This window comes from Stenella coeruleoalba (assembly GCF_951394435.1).
Source record: "Stenella coeruleoalba genome assembly, chromosome: 7".
NCBI classification, from domain to species: Eukaryota; Metazoa; Chordata; class Mammalia; order Artiodactyla; family Delphinidae; genus Stenella; species Stenella coeruleoalba.
In genome coordinates, this window is record NC_137153.1 from 58,950,762 (window position 1) to 58,970,344 (window position 19,583).

The following is a 19,583-nucleotide window of genomic DNA, read 5'->3' on the forward strand; positions in this document are numbered from 1 at the left end:
TTTTTTGATTTCCTCTTTCATTTCTTCAGTGATCTCTTGGTTATTTAGTAATGTATTGTTTAGCCTCCACGTGTTTGTGCTTTTTATGTTTTTTTCCCCTGTAATTGATTTCTAATCTCATAGCATTGTGGTTCGAAAAGATGCTTGATATGATTTCAGTTTTCTTAAATTTACTGAGGCTTGATTTGTGACCCAGGATATGATCTATCCTGGAGAATGTTCTGTGTGCACCTGAGAAGAAAGTATAATCTGCTGTTTTGGGATGGAATGTCCTATAAATATCAATTAAATCTATCTGGTCTGTTGTGTCATTTAAAGCTTGTGTTTCCTTGTTAATTTTCTGTTTGGATGATCTGTCCATTTGTGTAAGTGAGGTGTTAAAGTCCCCCACTATTATTGTGTTACTGTCAATTTCCTCTTTTAGAGCTGTTAGCAGTTGCCTTATGTATTGAGGTGGTCCTATGTTGGGTGCATATATATTTATAATTGTTATATCTTCTTCCTGGATTGATCCCTTTATCATTATGTAGTGTCCTTCCTTGTCTCTTGTAACATTCTTTAAAGTCTATTTTATTTGATATGAGTATTGCTACTCCAGGTTTCTTTTGATTTCCATTTGCATGGAATATCTTTTTCCATCCCCTCACTTTCAGTCTGTATGTGTCCCTAGGTATGAAGTGGGTGTCTTGTAGACAGCATAGATATGGGTCTTGTTTTTGTATCCATTCAGCAAGCCTGTGTCTTTTGGTTGGAGCATTTAATCCATTCACGTTTAAGGTAATTATCGATATATATGTTCGTATGACCATTTTCTTAATTGTTTTGGGTTTGTTTTTGTAGGTTGTTTTCTTTCTTGTGTTTCCCACTTAGAGAAGTTCCTTTAGCATTTGTTGTACAGCTGGTTTGGTAGTGCTGAATTTTCTTAGCCTTTGCTTGTCTGTAAAGCTTTTGATTTCTCCATCAAATCTGAATGAGATCCTTGCCGGGTAGAGTAATCTGGTTGTAGGTTCTTCCCTTTCATCACTTTAATTATACCATGCCATTCCCTTCTGGCTTGTAGAATTTCTGCTGAGAAATCAACTGTTAACCTTATGGGAGTTCCCTTGTATGTTATTTGTCATTTTTCCCTTACTGCTTTCAGGAATTTTTCTTTGTCTTTAATTTTTGCCAGTTTGATTACTATGTGTCTCGGTGTGTTTCTCCGGGTTTATCCTGTATGGGACTCTCTGCACTTCCTGGACTTGGGTGGCTATTTCCTTTCCCATGTTAGAGAAGTTTTTGACTATAATCTCTTCAAATATTTTCTCTGGTCCTTTCTCTCTTTCTTCTCCTTCTGGGACTCCTATAAAGCGAATGTTGTTGCATTTAATGTTGTCCCAGAGGTCTTTTAGGCTGTCTTCATTCTTTTCATTCTTTTTTCTTTATTCTGTTCTGCAGCAGTGAATTCCACCATTCTGTCTTCCAGGTCACTTATCCGTTCTTCTGCCTCAGTTATTCTGCTATTGATTCCTTCTAGTGTATTTTTCATTTCAGTTACTGTATTGTTCATCTCTGCTTGTTTGTTTTTTAATTCTTCTAGCTCTTTGTTAAACATCTCTTGCATCTTCTCAGTCCTTGCCTGCATTCTTTTTCTGAGGTCCTGGATCATCTTCACTATCATTATTCTGAATTCTCTTTCTGGAAGGTTGCCTATCTCCACTTCTTTGAGTTGTTTTTCTGGGGTTTTATCTTGTTCCTTCATCTGGTACATAGTCCTCTGCCTTTTCATCTTGTCTGTCTTTCTGTGAATGTGGTTTTTATTCCACAGGCTGCAGGATTGTCGTTCTTCTTGCTTCTCACAAGCTGGGAAATTTTAAAATTTTATCTGAGAAAAGATTGTCTGTCACACTGTGTTTCCTGTTGTCATTAAGGCTTTATTTCTTATTTTTCAAGATCAGTACATGAATCATACACTGTCACTATATTTTGTGTGTTTAGTAAATCATGTTTGTTTACTTATAAAGAACCTAGTGATTCTTGGAGAGGTTTCACCCATTATTCTTGGAGCACATGGAATGAATCAAGAGATTCTAGAAGATTTTAAATTTCTTGTGACCTTGAGTAAGTGTATATGTACCTTTCCTTGCTAAAGTATCTATAAAGCATGTTTTAAAATGAAGTAATTGTTTTCTCTCTCCTCTTGAATTCTTTTTCATTTTTTTCTTTGCTTTATTCCTTCTTCACATAATCTGCTTCCCTTTCTTTTCCATTTTCTTTTCTCTTTCTCTCATTTTTTCCAAGAGAGAGGGTAGTATGTGGTGACCTTGTTAAGGGAAACCACAATCTAGGCTGAATTGGATTTACAGTGCCTTGTACTTCTGGTTAAGGTTTAGAATAGCCAGACGTGTCTCCGTATAAACATTTTCCCCAAAGCAAGATAATACTCCTACTTCTCTATTTATGGTCAGTTTAAAAGTTAGCCCAGATACTATGCCATTATTTTTATTTTTTCTGGTGGAGATGAAATACAGGAAAGCATTTTATTATGCAGTTGTTAAGGAACAAGACTTTCACCCACCCACGGAATCCTGCCCAGTTTCACTGAATGAATCTGTGCTGAGAGGACATGTCTTGACCTGTGATAGAGCTGAATCAGTGGGGTCATAAAGTATATGCAAATGAGATGAGATTAATAGCGTTTTCCTGGATTTTTAAAAAAGAACCAGACACATTAAAAGCCTTATAAACTGAAGAACTAAGGTGGTACTTAAAAACAGCCCTAGAATCTCCTCTTTTCCTTTAAAGGCTGTGACCAAATTTCAGAGGGGCCAGGTCTCCTCTCTCCTCCCTTCTGAATGCTGGACATCTTGTCTGAATTTGAATAAAAATCTTTCAGGATGGGAATTTGTTCCAAGAAAGGTTCAGGAAGAGTTTGAAGTTTCTGGAAAAAAACTTGTGTGAGTATGAGTGTGGGTGGGTATAAGCAATGTGTGTGTGCACCTACGTGTATGTGTGTTTGCACGCACATGGGTGTGAGGGTGTGCACACGTGTGCCTGTGAACTCGTATGAACTCGTGTATGTGGGTGGGTGGGTGTGCACGTGTGTCGATGCCCGTGTGTGGTGTGTTTGGGTGATTGTGTGTATGGGGTGTGGGTGTGTGCCCATGTGTGTGTCTGTGAGCGCGTGTGCCTGTGCACTGAGGGCGGGAGAGGCAGCTTCAGCTCAGCCAGTGGCGGAGCAGTTAGTACAGAACTAATAGTGAGAAAGGAAGCTGGGGAGAGACTAGGAAGAGACGCAACCAACCTTATTAACGAAAGCTCAGTTTTGTCCCTGCGGACCCAGCCAGCAGAAGGGACTGGAGAGCTTGGCTCTCTGCCAGGGAGGTCGGGCTCCCTGCAAGCAGTTGCAGGCATCCTTGATCATGCCCTCCTCCCAGGGAGCCCTGAGCTTGGCAATCGGGAAGTTTTCAAAGCCGCAGAAGCTGCAGCCCCGGAGAAGACCAGCAAAGACAGTGGAGTGTGTATGTGACCTTCAGTTTTCTGTTTTCTTGTTGGGTGGGTTAATGGATTTTTAGTACAAAGAAAGCTAAAACTCAGCTGACCTGAAAGACTGGAATTTCAGCTCTCTTTCCCTCCCTGGGCTGTTTTTCCTCCCCCTTCCTCTCAAAGCCCTTTAAACCAGAGATTACCGGGTCAGTGACTCTTATCCTGCCTGCCTGCGCCAATGGTTTCTAGCTCTTTGGCTTGGCAAGGAAAACCACTACCTGTAAGTATCTGCTTTATGTATTTCCTCTCATCTTGACTGTGAATGTTCTGCTAGAATGCCCCAGAGGTTATCTGTGTGGTAGCTTCACTCGAATCTGCTTGCAAAAGTTTAATTCTCATGTAAACTCCCAAGGTGGCAAATTGCGGTGTTAAAAAGCCATATGCCCCAAGTGGGAGGCTCTTTATTATGTAACGCAACTTTATAACTCTCTTCTGAATCCATCCCCAGTAGCACTCACCAGTGAAATAAACATTTTTCCATTCTGTAATTGTCCCCCTCAAATCAGAATATTTCTTTTCAGCGAAATGAAATGGTAAAAAGAAAAGATGCCAAAATTAACAAAATAGATAATATTCTCATGGTATAAAGATATAGAAATTTGGAGGAGGTGATTTTCGGATACCCTTGCTTTAGTTTAGTTATCTTTGGATATGTATTTCTTAAAGCATGGTTTCTGTTTTTATGGGGATGAGAGCCGGTGTTGGAGAGGTAACGAAATAATATTGTTCTGAAGTTTCTGACCGATTTTTAAGCTCTTTCTTCTCATTCCTCGGATTTGGTCCAGAGACTTTGGTGCTGTAGTAAAAGTTTCCTTTAGTTGTCATCTGGATCCCCAAAATAATTTTCAAGGCATTTAATTTTTGTTTCTGTTTTTTTTTTTTTTAAACGATTGTGTGCAGTCTTCTTGTGTGGCGTGAATTTTTTTTAAACGATTGTGTGCAGTCTTCTTGCGTGGCGTGAATTAGAAAGCTTCAAAAGAGCATTTCCGAGGGCTGGTTGGAGTTTATGGCCTGGGAATCTTGCTGGAGAGATTAACCTTTTCAGGACTGTTTCACAGACCAGAGCTAGAGATCCAAATGCTTTTCAGGTTTCTGCTCCACAAAACTGATACCACCATACGCTGCTCCGGTTAAAGCTTGAAGATTTGCTTCTTAGTCCCCTGCCTTCGTGTGATACAAGTGCCTTCAGCTTAACACTAAGAAAACGTTAACTACTTTTCCTCTTTCTCTCCATCCGAGGTCCTCATAACCCAGTGTACCTAAGAACCACTTGGGTGCTTGGTGTAAGGCAGGTGCTTAGGCCACACCCCAAGAAGAGTTTACATGTTGGGTAGAGCCGAGAATTTACCCAGGTGATTCTGATGCAGGCGCGATCACACTTGGATTAGCAGTGCTCTGCATCGTCCGTCCTTGGCAGTTAAATTCTTGTCACGTCCTTGGTTAATGTTAAACCTCATACCTAAATAATAAACTTGAGTTTGAGCTGATGTTGAACATAAGTTACATGAAGCATGGTTTGGCATGCTTGGCCGGCAAACCAGAACTTTTAACCAGCTCTCCCACCAAACTCTTTTTTTTTTTTTTTTTTCCTTTGCTCCCCCCTTCCATCCTGCCTCTCCATTCCCATGAGTGAGAAAGGGAGTCAGGGAAAGGTCCCCCAATTCCATGTGGCTATGTGGTCTGACCTGCCCTGCATGGATAAGCTATGTTTGTCTTGGAAACTTTAAACCCGAGGGTATTCTTAATTCTTTATCAACTTGCAGGGGATACTGTGCTCCTGGGGCTGAGTTGGGTTGAACCGAGCTGGATTATTTCTGGGGACCGTTCAGGAGCAGTTTAATTCCTAGAAATTTGTTTTGATGGGACCAACCCACAAGGATCGGGAGAAATAGGAAATGATACCTCCATCATGTTGAGGTCCTCGTTTGACAGCATATGACAGTAAGAACTCAGCTTCCATCCCCATCCCCAATGACATTGAATGGCTTGTATATTTATAGTAAAAAGAAAATAGGATGTGGTCACCAGTGCCCCTTCCTTTTTTTCCCTCTCCTCATTCCAAATATTTGTAGGTGCCTGCTACATGGCAGGCACTGTGTTAGTGCCAAGGACTTAGAAAGATCAGTGTGTATAAATGGATAGACTCTGTCTTCTTCGTGTTTCACATCTTAGGTGTTGCTAACCAATCTTGGATGAATCGCCTATTGTTTTTATTTATTTTTTCACATTTTACAACATCTTTATTGAGATATAATTTCTATGCCATGAAATTCACCATGAAATTCATTATAAAATGTACAATTCAGTGGTTTTTGTATATTCACAAAGTTGTGCAACCATCACCACAATTTGTTTTGAACATTTTTGTCACTCCGGGAAGAAACCCTATATTAACAGTCACTCCCCATTCCTCCCCACCCCCTCCCCTAGGCAACCCCTAATTAATCTATTTTCTGTCTCTATAGATTTACCTATCCTTGACTTTTCATATAAATGTAGCCATGTAATACGTAGTCTTTTGGAATCACCTATTCTTGCTAACCTTCTCTTCCTCTGTTAATATAACAAAAGGGTTGAATTCAGTGAGTTTTGATATCTTTCTAGCTCTGACATTCTGACATTGATGGATATAGCTCAGTTTCACTGTTTGCTTTGACAGCAGGCCCAAAGATTTGGCTTACAGCTTTTCTTAAAAATTTTAAAAAATACCCTTTAATTTTTTTTTTCTCTCACAAAGAACCAAGACCACTGATCTAGTGAGTTAGACAAATGCCACCTTTCAGAGCACACAGTCATTCCACACAATGGGATCCTGTAACTCTCTAGAAAGGCTTTTTCCCTGGACCAGGTTACATGGGATGGCAGCCTCTTATCTTGTCTGAATCTGGTGTTGCTCCCCCTTTGGAGAGCTGGGTGGTCTGAACAGGGCTTGCTGGCTTCCATACTTGCACAGCTTGCTCCCTGACCCTTTCATTCAAGTGATTTAATAGCTTTTGTACGACTAGGTGAGAGGCTCAAACAGAGACCTTTGAGGGGCTGGAGGAAAAAAAAAAAAACAACTCCCTAATGAAATCTCGCCTTTTGTCTGTACTCGAGTTTCTCTTACTGCAGTGACTGGGGCAACATTTCAAAGGGTTCTAAAACTTGGCCATCAAGATAAGAATATCAAAATATAGCTGTGATCTATGTATTTTTCTGACAAACATAGCCTCCAGCTGTCTGAAGATACCGTGTTTGGATGGGAAAGTGCTCACTGGAGGACAGAGTACAGGGGTCTTGCAAAGTTAGGATATTTTTGACAAAACATTCTTGGCTTCTCATTGGTAAGCTTAATGGAGATGGCAAAATAGACTTTCGTTTCCCTTTTATCCCTCCCTAGTTCTGGATTTGCTGATACGGCGTCAAAATACTCCTTTGGTGCATCATCAAAAACTGCCAAGATTGTTTGTCACTCTTCACTCTCAATTTTATCCTTGAAACCTTCCTATCTGGCTTCCTTAGAGACGGGGGCAGGTAACACTCCAGGACTCACTAAGCTCCAAGTCCTTCCATTGGTGCAGTCCACTTCCCTGGGATCCCATCTCTGCATCCTATCAAGTGTTACCAGCTGCTCAGTCCTTAGAGATGCTTCCTGAATCCTTCTCTTACAATAAATAAACCAGGGCTTTGCCTCATGGGGTCACACTCAATGCCATGGTATTTTCATTCCAAAGTCTACATTTCTTGTTAGCACAAAAATTCTTAATAAATTATTGATATATTTCTTATAAATTATTGATATAAGCCAAAATCATTAAGTAGTTAGGATAATTTCAGAAAGGATCAGAATTCCCAGATGAGGATTCATCCAAATGTTTAAAAGTTGTTGTTTCCTATCAAATCCTGTTCATTGCCTAGATTTCCTTTTTTTTTCTGTGAAAGTGATTCTTCTCATAAAAACAACACAGCAACAACAGAAGAGCAGTGCTTTAGTTCTGTTTTATATAAATCTTCTCTTTTGTTATAACATGGTAGGATGAAATAGTTTGTCAAATAGGCATTAGTGATTTTTTTGAAACCAGAAGGTAGCGTTGATAGGAGAGCCCTATCAAATATTGAATCAGAGTGTGGTGTAGTAGAAAAAAAAGAATGGCCTTTGAATAAATTTCAGCTGGGTTCCAACCCTAGGCTGTGATGTTCTTTGGTTCTGTGATGTTGGCCAAATTACTTACCAGTTTCCTTGGGAGTAAAACAAATACATTTATACTTACCTCACCAGGTGTTTGGAAGGGCTAAAAGACATTTGGAAAGCACCCAGCATGGTGCATGACATATGATAAGTTCTCAATAAATATTTCTTCTTTAGGAGAGGACTAACAGGTGTGAAGGCTGGAAAGAATCAAACATGTGGGGAGCCAGGCAATTTATAGGTGAAAAGAAAAGGGAAATGGGAAATAGAACTTTCTTCCAGACCTCATGGACTGGGCAGGATAGATCTCCATCCACCACTTCCTCTGCCTCTAACTCTGGGCAGCAGCCTTGTACTCCCTTGATTCCTTCTTCCAGATTAAGTGGAAGCATGAAACAAATCCATGAGCTCACACACTACCAAAGGGATTTGTTAAGGAGAAAACAAAGGCAATGTGAATATCATTCTGTCCTTTTCTTCCTGACCCTTCAGAACTGGAGGCTTGTATAGCCATTGCACATAAATATCTGAGGAGAAGAATCATTTTGTTTCTCTTGGGATTTTTCTCCATGGTAGCAAGTGGCCTAACCTCAGGGGAAAGTATTTGTTTGAGATTTTGAAACTCTGCAATTGCCCCATGGTCAGCCTACGAGCTACCACCAAGTGGAAAGACACAGCCATTCAAGCATGTGATGTGAGCTCTTGCTCTCCCTCTCTGTCTCTGTCTCTCTCTGTCTCTCACTCTTCTACCAGTTTTTCTTTTATGTCCAAAGTTTGCATTGGGGTAAGTCAGTCTCTCAACTGATAACGTATTGATTTTCTCTGTGCCAAGCCCTGTGACCAGGACTGGAGATGTTTGAGTGAGCAGAACAATTATGGTTGTTATCTTCAAGAAGCTTACAGACTAAGGTCAAAGGCAGACATGTATAAATGACTGCAAATAAACATTTAAATGCCTGTAGGTGTGCAACATGTGGTAAGGGGTATTGCAGGATTCTATGCAAGCAGTTAAAACTGGTCTGGGAGGTTGAGACCTGAAGGATGGGTAGAATTTAGCCAAATGGAGTGGTAGGTGGGAGAGGGGAAAAGGGCATTCATGGCAGATGGGACAACATGGATGGAACATGTAAAGGCCTAGAATGGGCAGTGCCGCGAGTTTAAGGAAGGAACGAAGACCTGAGTGACTAGGTTGTCCGTGGCAAGGAGGAGAGTCATGTGAGAAGAGGCTGGAGAGGTGGCAGGGGGCAACCATACAGGGAAATCCAGTCTCACAGTTAAAAGGGACCCCAGAAAGCACCTAACCCACACTCCCTCCCTGAGACAAAGATCCCTTCCTGTGTCTGTACCTCAGCCCTCACCATTACTGGACAGCTTTGAAGGAAAGTTCTTTCTGAGGGGAAGCTGAGATTCACCCATCCTCCCTGTTTCTGCACACGGGAACCACAGAATAAAGTCACTCCTCCTGCAGGTGTTTGAAGACAATTTTCTTTTTTTTCATAAATTACTGCCCAAGTAAATCTTCTCTTTCCCATATATTTGCAATTGATTTTTTGGGATGTAAATTTATATGTTTGTGCTTGTTGGAAGTGAACTTGCTGGCTTCAGCCCATCATTCCAGCCTCCATTATCCAGGACGTCGATCTTGATTATGCCCTCAGTGGTAACAGTTAACCTTCCTGGGTTTTTGCTGTCTGTGAATCAGATAAGCTTGTTTCTATATCTTTGTTTAGGAATTTGGAAAATTGTTTAACCAGAAGGAGCCAAAAATGGATCTATGGGCACCACTCAAGATGTTACTCACAGAAATGTCCAGGTATAAATGAGAAGAGCTCAAAGATGTTACTGTGTGTTGATAGTCTTCTTTTGACAAGAATGCTAAAAGCACAGTTCAACTATCATTGCTGATTTCATTTATTGATACATGTGTTGAATGTGTATCACATGCAACAGACAGTTTTGTCCTCCTGCTTTCAAAACACATAGTCACACCATCATGTAGGATATGATAAATGCCCCATGATGGGTTTCAGTAAAATGTGACTTTTCTGCAATCGCAGAAACCAAATGGAATGATCAGGTTTTAGGGCATCTTGGAGGAGGCATTTCACAAGGCATTGATATGTGAGGAAGATTTTAATAAGGATGGAAGCAAAGACATGCAGGGGGCAGACATGAGCAGGGACTTACAGGTGGGAAGTGTCAAGCAGGTCACTGTGAATGTGTAACTGAGGTTACGGGAGAGGGAGGGCTGTGATTTGGGGCTACATGAGCCTAGAGGTGATGGCCAAAGACCATGGGAGTGGATATGTAGTGAGAAGCCAGTGGAAGTCAGATTTTTTTAAAATGTCGTATTTTCAATGATACAATGTGACCAAGAGAGGAGAAAACAGAGGGTGGAAAGAAAAGGAAGAGAAGATAAAAGAGAAAGAAGCATTGGTGAGGTAGAAGGAGAAGCGGGGAGTATACTGAGTCCATAAACTAGGGGAGAAGAAATTGTGCAGAAAGTGTGGGTGTAGCGCATTGTTGGGCGCTATAGAGATCAGAGAGGATTGTTGGAGAAAAGTTCAATTTGCTGTAACAGTTAGGAGGTCACTGGCAGCCTTTGAGACAGCTATTTCAGTGGACTGGGGGCAATCAAAATCAAGGGTCCTTTTAGGAAATACAAGGCTGGTGAAGGAGTGGGTAGAGACAGCATTTTAAGGAGATAGGATAGTTGGTCAAGACGAGGTATATAATGGGAAAGGGGAAAAGAAAATGTTTGATGAGGATTAGTAGTTAATAGTCGCAATAACAATGTGCTTAGATGTGCCCACCCTAATGACCTCATTTTAATTTTCCTCCTTACGGACTCTATCTCTAAATATAGTAACATTCTGAGGTACTGGGGGTTAGGAATTCAATATATGAATTTTGGGGGAACCAAATTCAGCCTATAACACCATACCAGCACATCAAGGCCTCCTCCTGGCATTAATTAGCTGATCTTCCAAATTCTCTAGACATTACTGCAGCAAAAGAAAATAGAATGAAACCTGTAGCCACATAAACCCACATTTAAAAATCAGTTTAGTTTCTGCTTTATAGATGTTAAAAAAAAATCAGTTTATAGTGCACTCTGGATTTAGAGTTTGTCTTCAGGATGAGGTGACAGAGAAACTTCCTCAAGCAGGAGTACCTTTGCACTTCCTGGGTTTTTTAATTAAAAAAGATGGTTTTCTATAAGTTTGCAAACTTTGGGCTTAAAGGTTTTCTTTCTGCAGGAATTCTTAGAGCCTTTAGTAAGCTCATATTACATTGTAAATCTTTAAAAGAAGATTTTGGCATTCTGTGCTTCACATATATTTGGATATAGCAGACTTATGCGGAAAACTTTTTAACGTCTCCAACATGTGCATTTTAAAAAACACAGTTTGAAAAATGTGGCCTTTATCAGCCAGATAGACATTGAAGTGTTGAAAAATCTAGGAAAGGAGACCTTCTGATGAGTTTGTGTGGTGGTCAAACATTCATCTTTGCAATCTTGCCCTGGATGGTACAGCCTGAGGGACACTTTCTCTCCACAGAGTGAAAATTAGGGTGTAAATTAGTACCATCTTTCCAAGTAGCATGCATCGAGAGCCTCAAAATAAGTTTTATACCCTTTGATCTTATGATTCCACTTCCAAAAAACTATCAGAAGGAAATAACTAGAAAAATAAGCTGATTTAATGAAGGATTTTTTCATCACAATCTATTGACATAGTAACTAGTTCAACACCACAATGGAATGACTCTAGAAATCCATGTAGAGGATGTAGTGCACAGATGAAAAGTAAGATCACAAGGAACGTTTAATAATACGGAAAATGGTTAGAATAGAATGTTATGTAACTGGAAAAGAATGGTACACTACTCTTTTTGTAGTGTGGTTCTAATTAAGTTTAAAAACTGTAGATACATATACTTACTTATGAAAACCGAAGGGCATTTTCTTTGGGTGTTGGGAAAGTGTAATGTTTTCCTTTTCTTTATGTGTTTATATTTTTATCCTTTAGTTAATGAGCATGTATTTCTTTTATACACATAAAAGGAAGTTATTTTCAGAAAAAAACAGGTAAATAGATAAAATGAAGGATACGGACTAGTTGATTTCTGAGTTTTCTCGTAAACCACACATCTGTGATTTAGATTACAGTTTAGAAAAAGTTGCAGAGTGAAGGAAGCAGAATGTTATAAACAAAATCAACATGTATTTTATTAATTTAATAGACTGGAATTTTGAAGTGGCCTGTTTGCTTTGAGGCCTTTAAACTGTGCTTGTAGTGTAAGGAGTTGGAACACTCAGATGCTGGTAGGCAAGGTATCTGCATTAATTATATGTTCTTAAAGTAACAGCTACTTCCTTGAGAGAACATTGCCTCCACTGAAATATTTATTTTTGTAATTTATTTTATTTATTTATTTTTGGCTGCATTGGGTCTTTGTTGCTATGTGCAGGCTTTCTGTAGTTGCGGTGAGTGGGGACTACTCTTGCTGCACTGTGCGGGCTTTTCGTTGTGGTGGCTTCTCTTGTTGCGGAGCGTGGGCTCTAGGTGCGTGGGCTTCAGTAGTTGTGGCACGTGGGCTCAGTAGTTGTGGCTCATGGGCTCTAGAGAGTAGGCTCAGTATTTGTGGCTCACGGGCTTTGTTGCTCCGCAGCATGTGGGATCTTCCCAGACCAGGGATCGAATCCATGTCCCCTGCATTGGCAGGTGGATTCTTAACCACTGAGCCACTAGGGAAGACCGCCTCCAGTGAAACTTTAACTCCTGCAACAGCCATCAGTTGCTGTCTGGGACCATAAAGGAAGTTGTTAAGGGTTTGCATACTGTAGGAAAAAGACTCCAGGGATAGTGAAGGAATTGCAAAGAGTATATGATTTTGTTGTAATGCAAAGTGGTATAATATAGCAGTTAAGTGCACAGGTCCTGGGGTCGGCAAATATGGGTTATAAGACGCTGGAGTCAAGCTGATGACTTTAGGCAGGTAACTTAAACCTCTTTGTACCTCATTTTCCAAATCTGTAAAATCGCTGTCTACTTCCTAAAACCGTTATAGGAATTAAACAAGATAATGTATGTAAAGTCCTTTGAACAACGCCTAATCCATAGGAAGCACTTAATAAATGTTCGTTTTTATTATGATTATGATGTCACTTCCTTAAGTCACTGTTTATCTATAAAATCAGAATAATAATAGAAACTGCTTTATAGGTTTGTTGTGAGAAATAAATGAAAACAAATATATAAAGAATGTAGCCCAGTACCTGTATACAGTAAGTAAAAAGTACTAGTAGACATAAAATGAGAAAAGGAAGATACAGTCAGCCTTCCATATCTGTGCATTCTACATCCGTGGATTCAGCCAACTACGATTGAAAATATTTGAAAAAAAAAAACTCCAGAAAGTTCCAAAAAGCAAAACTTGAATTTGCCTGGCAACTATTTACACAGCATTTACCTTGTATTTACAACTATTTACATAGCATTTACATTGTATTAGGTATTATAAGTAATCTAGAGGTGATTTAAAGTGTGTGGGAAAATGTTCATAGGTTATACGTAAACACTTCGCCACTTTATATAAAGGACTTGAGCATCATCGTGGCGTTTGGTATCTGTGGAGGGTTGGGGGGTTACTGGAACCAACCCCTGTGGATACTGAGGGACAACTGTACTATAAATTGTTGAGGAAAATCAATCTTAGAAGAAAATCAATCTTAGAAGGCTTCTTCTCCACGATTCTATTCTCCCCGGAAATCCTGTGTTGGGTAAGATCGCCACGGATTCTCCACCCCTGTGGGGGGCATTGAACAATTAAAGCTCCATAAGAGGTGATGAGCTTCTTGAAAGAGAAGAACCTGTTTTGTATTTGTGTGTTCCCAGGGCTGCTTTTGCAGTGAGACTGTCAGCATAGAGGAGGACAGAGCCCTTCCCCAGGGTGCCAGAGACCTGCTTCTCCCAGGCTGTGCTGCCTCCGGCTGTGACCTTGGGCCAGCCTTAGACTGACTCCTTGTTGCTTATGACAAGGTGCAGTTAGACTTCTCTGTCTCTCTCAGGGAAGGAAAGTCAGAGGAGGCAGTGGATCTGAAGTCCTTGGTAAAATCTAAGTCTTAATTTCCTCAACTGCTACACAAAGAAGAGAGCCACTTTCTCTGAGTTTAGACAGTTAGTTGTTCCCTTGGGGGACCGTTCTCCTCATTTCCAGTTCATTGCTCTTGGGTGAATCAACTTATGTCACATATGATTCGGAATCATTTCAGTTATTCTATGGATAATTATATGCAGCTATGAGTTTATGCCTGAAACTTTTACATTTGATTCATATGAATTATTTTGGAAATCAATTTGAGTGAAAATCATGATGATTGAAAAAATTCATTATAAGTAATTCCACGATGGCTTCTATGTTTCTTCTGACTGGTATTTTAAAGACTTTAATGTAGAATACAAGTCACGGGCTTTCTTATCAGTCTAGTCAAGGATATCAGAATCTCTGTTTGAGTGGGTGGGAATGGGTTGATCCTGAGTTGGCTACTTCTTTTTTTACTCAAAATGCCACTTCTCTATTAGTTTATTTTCTTTCTTAAAGACTATAGGGTACTTGTAGGATCTGAAGCTGTGAGTCATGAGGTAATAGCTTCAAGCACAGGGAAGATAAAATGTTCCATTGTTTACATCATCTTTGGTTGATTGGTAATAACTACCTGGAGTGCTGAGAAGAGTATCAGACCAGTAGGAGTTCTGCAAATAGCAAAGCAAGCCAGCAAAAGGTTAGGATAGATTATTGATATCTTTTGTTTTTTAAAAATTAATTAATTAATTAATTTTTGACTGCGTTGGGTCTTTGTTGCTGCGCGCAGGCGTTCTCTAGTTGCGGCAAGCGGGGACTACTCTTGCTGTGGTGTGTGGGCTTCTCATGGCGGTGGCTTCTCTTGTTGCGGAGCACGGGCTCTAGGTGCGCGGGCTTCAGGAGTTGTGGCTCGCGGGCTGTAGGCACGTGAGCTTCAGTAGTTGTGGTGCACACGCTTAGTTGCTCTGTGGCATGTGGGGTCTTCCTGGACCAGGGCTTGAACCCGTGTCTCCTGCATTGGCGGGTGGATTCTTAACCACTGCGCCACCAGGGAAGTCTGATTATTGATATCTTGATATCTGTGCTGGGTGCAGGATGGGGAAGGTGCTTCTCTTGTGTCATGTAGCTTCCATTGTAAAATTCCACAGAGGAACAATAGTAAATATGATTATCTTCAGGGCACATCGTTAACATTGACCATCAAGAAGTTCCATCGCAGAGAGAGCCTGGGAGGACAGCTGGGATCCTGCTTTTCCTGTTGTGCACAGATTACCTAAGATAAATGACAGGAGTACCATGTTTATATCAGCATGGAGAATACATCCTCCTGTGGTTAAACTGAATGTGTAATTATGAAATGAAAACCAGCTCAGCTATACCAGATGAAATGTTACTGAATCATTTTCTTCTGTTCAGGAATTTACTAAGAAAGAAAGAAATTTACTAAGAAAGAACACTTTCTGAATTTTTATAAGGAAGAACTCAGAGCAGGATGGTTTTCCACTTTCCAAAACATCTTTTCACTTTTTTGTTGGCTTGTAGAGATATCCTTCGAATACATGATTTCCACATGAAGAAAAAAGGCAAGGGTGGGAAATGGCCTGTAAGAGCATAACTGATTTGCAGGATGACGTGAGGATTGTGAAATGCTGAGAAGCAGCTGAATCACACAAGCAAGCAGACAGGATTTGTTTCTATTGCAGCATCAAATTAAGTCCCATGTGGCTAAAAGTCAGTTGGCTTACAAGCTCCCTTGTAGAATCTGGCCACCTTTCTACTTCCCTTCCAAAGCTCCCACTGATTCTGCTGATGCTGTGGCTGCCCACATCAGTGATGAGAGCAAGCTACAGACAGCTGGATTCTGAGGATCTGACTTGGCCCTATGTTGGGATTAAGCAAACAGAGCTCTCAAGATGTGTTAGGTTTCCCACTAGGGTGTTGTCAAGTAAATGTTGGCTGCCTCTGGACATTGTAATTTTGTACCAGAAACAAGACAATTCTGTCATCTTCTTTGGTAGAGATAAAAAAATCCATCATCATCTGAAATCTTGTTTGACTTAGAATCCTGATTTCCATTGCTATTGTTCTGTGTGGTTTTTGTTTTTTTGTTTTGCCTTTTCCCTCTCTGTTCATCCAAATCCTTTTCTCTTTCCCCTCCACTGCCACCTTCTTCCTGTGAAAAATCAGAGCAATATTTTCCATGGAATGTCTACGTACTTGGCATTTCCTAACACCAACAGAAAAATGCAAGCGCAAAATTAGAATGTAAATAAAACACAAATAAAGCATATTCTTTTTGATCTTTATGGCACCTAATTTGGTAGCCCAGTTGATTGAAGGCTGAGTTTTGTTTGATTTTGAACTTAGAAATTGTTACTCTTGCACTGTTTACCTCCCAGCAGTGTTGAGGTAATACTGAAATATTAGCATTCAGTTTCTTACTTCGACCTCCTGTTTTAAGACTGTGAGGAAGAAAAAGAGACATTTTGAATGTCATTAAAACACACTTTGACTTTTACTGAACCTAATTCTGCCCCCTTCATCCAGGACCAGGTCCTGCCATTCTGTTTTTCTTGAGACAAGCTATACCCTCTTATTCCTTTGACATATTTTGTAATAATAACATTACATTTATATGGGGCTTTGTAGTTAAGGAAATATTTCCACATGGACTATTTCGTTTGGCCTCACAGGGGAACTGGAACAGGCAAGACAGATGGCCCCATTTTTGAAAGAGAAAACAGATGTTCAGAAGAACCAGGGTTAGAATCCAGGTCTTCAGATTCAGGTCTTCTCTTCCCACATCACTGTGGCACGGGAAGCCACAGAAATAGATTTCCTTTTCTTTCTCTCTTGTTTCTTCCTGGTAGATGAACATTAGAATCTTGGTCTTTGACCTTATCTGCTCATTAAGGACTTACTATGCTATAATTAGAGAATGAGCTATTTCCCCATATGCTGTAGGTAAGAAGTTAAAATATTTACCTGATTTGTGACTAAACAAAATTAACAAAAAAATTGAAGAATAAGGTAGTTATTAACAGTGTAAAGTTACACTGGTTTATTATGCCCATTGGAAGGTCTTGCATTTTCATGATTTTAATGATTTCTGCACATGGCTACTGAAATATTTGTCAGAAGGTGTAGAAAAAAATGCCATCTTTCCTGTTTAACAGTAGGTTAAACAGGAAAGAAGTTTACATTCTCTGCCATGTAAAATTCTGGCAGAGTGGGCTGGTGTGGTGACTTCACTTTGCAAATGTCCCAAACACCCAGGCTCCTTCTGGCTCACAGCTCTGCTAGCCTGAGGTGTGGCTCTCTTTTTTATGTGCAGGGCAGCCTCCTCAGTCTGGGTAACAAGAGGGAGAGAAGCATAAAGATAAATCCATGAAAAAAAAGGAAGAACGAGGTCGCTAGGGAGTGAGGGTAGACAAAAAACAGGTCCCAGGACTGGACCCTAGGCTCCCCAACATGAAAAAAGTCAGGGATTCTAGGAAGAAGCAGCAAAGGAGAAGAAGGGAGATGAGAAGAATGCCTGAGAGTATAGAGTCCTTGCAGCCTTTATGGGTTAATTTAATTCATTGAAATCTCAGAAAGCCAAGTTTTTTCTCTTATCTCTTAGTTTTGGGTGATGCCTACCCACCCTGTTGCTTCTCTTCTTTGTGAAAGCACTGCTTTTTTGAATGGTCTTAGATGCCAAAGGTGAATGGAAACAAGTTGTGAAAGTTCAACAAGCAAGTTTGCATTCTTGCCCAAACAAGCCAACCTAATTCAGCCTGAGCGTGGGCAACATGGTCAGTGGGAGGATGGGACTGTTTTATGTGGGGACCGACACCATAAAAAACAGGCTGCTCTGTGAAGTGTGCACCCGCCCGCCCCCAGGTGTTAGGTGACATGTCACGCACTGTCTCAAAAGTGAAAGGTTTCAAACAGGGACAAGAGAATGAGCCTTCCCTTAATATATTAGAGGTGGGCAATAGTGGCATTTTTGCCTACACCTTCTGACAAACATTTCAGTATCCGTGTGCAGAAATCATTAAAATCATGAAAATGCAAGACCTTCCAATGGGCATAATAAACTACCATTATGGTCTATCATGGATAACTAATCGTGGATATGATTGGTTCACCTAATCATATCTTGGAATTAAAGATATATTTCAATACCTTGCACTTTGGATAAAATCATTTCTGTTCTTATGGGACACAGAGAAATAATCATGAAATTCTAAGTGGTTAAAATAGAAAAAAAGACTCCACTTGTGTGAATTCTATACTTTCTATGTAATTAGCATTGCAGATGATGTATAAATGCACGTACATCTGCCGTGTCATTAGCTGTGTATGTTGAAACTACGTTACTGGATTCCTAGCCCTTGTTACACCTAAACAAAACCCCAAATGATCACTTAGAAAAAATATCTTTTCTCCAGTTTCCACTCAAGCGTTTCTTAGGCGTCTTCATTGTCCAGCAAAGTCAAAATTGTGCCCATGTGACAAATTATTAAGCCTTTTTTTTTTGAGTGGGTTGTACTGATTTAGAATTAATCATGTTTTCAAACAGTGGGCAAGTAATTGTATCAGCTCTCTTGCACAAATGAGGTTACAGTCCTCATTTATCAAGTGAGAAGACAAAAGCAAAGAGTTCAACAACTTTCTCTGAACGCAGAGGAGCAAACGCTGCCCGTGGCCGTGAGGCGGGCTGCCTCCTGTCGGACCACACAACTGACGTCCCTGCTGGGACCCGTTGAGTCCGGAAGCAGGAGTTACCGCCGGGGAATGAAATGGCTGCATTGCCTTTCAGATGCCCCTGGAGGTCAAGTTAGTTTATTTGTTTTTAATTTAGCTGAAATTACAGGCTGGTTGAAAGATTCCTTTGTCGGTGGGGGTCTTTTGAATAAGCCACATAAACCTTTTTGTTTCTCTCTCACTTTCCTCCAACTCCTCGTCCCATTTGCAGGATTAAAAAAGCACTTGGGAGGCACATTAATCTTGCCGGGCGTTGTCAGGAGTGATCAGCGAGTTTTATTAAAAGCTCTGGGACTGCCTGAAAGACCTCCTTGTCTGAGTTTGAAATGAAAGGGACGTGTTAAGATCTTGGGGCACATTGTCGGGACCCCTTGCCCTGCCCCTTGGACTATGAGCTGACACCCCCGGAGAAGGCACAGAAGCCCTCCTTTGTTGAAGGGATTTCACTGGTGGATGGAAACGAGTTGGCCCCTGTCGGCATGAGCTCTCTACGCTGGGGTGGGCTCGGTGCCCTGCTGCTGCTGCTCAGGCTGCTCCCAGGCTGGGCCAGCCTCACCCTCATCCGTGTTAACCGAGGGGTCAGGGTGATGAAGGGCAGCTCCGCCTTCCTGTCTCAGGATGACCTGAAGTTCGCCATCCCCAAAGAGAAAGATGCCTGCAAAGTGGAAGTTGTGATGAATGAACCAATAACCCAGAGGGTTGGGAAACTCACTCCACAGGTAGGTCATATCTGAGATTTGCTATTTAGTAGTGTGTATGAATGAGAGTGTGTGATAATGTTGGGGGTGAGGGAGAGAGAGAGCGAGAGAGCGAGCGAGAGAGCGAGCGAGAGAGCGAGAGCGAGAGCGAGAGAGAGAGAGAGAGAGAGAGAGAGAGAGAGAGAGAGACAGAGAGACAGAGAGAGAGAGACAGAGAGAGACAGAGACAGAGAGAGAGAGACAGAGAGACAGAGAGACAGAGAGAGAGAGATCAAGCTCTTCCTTCAAGCTACCAGAGGTGAGTGTTGTAAGGTGTTCAAATTTGAAACGGTGGAGTTGCAGTTAGCGGGCAT

General features: G+C 40.9%; 1 protein-coding gene across 1 annotated transcript in view; it reads left to right on the forward strand.

Moving 5' to 3' along the window:
* FREM1 (FRAS1 related extracellular matrix 1) overlaps positions 1-19,583 on the forward strand; it is a 272,527-nt gene that overhangs the window by 74,746 nt on the left and 178,198 nt on the right. The window contains exon 5 of the mRNA XM_079926359.1: positions 18,744-19,251. Within this exon, the coding sequence (XP_079782485.1) occupies positions 19,012-19,251 (240 nt within the window). The 5' untranslated portion in view covers positions 18,744-19,011. The remainder of the gene's footprint in view (positions 1-18,743; positions 19,252-19,583) is intronic.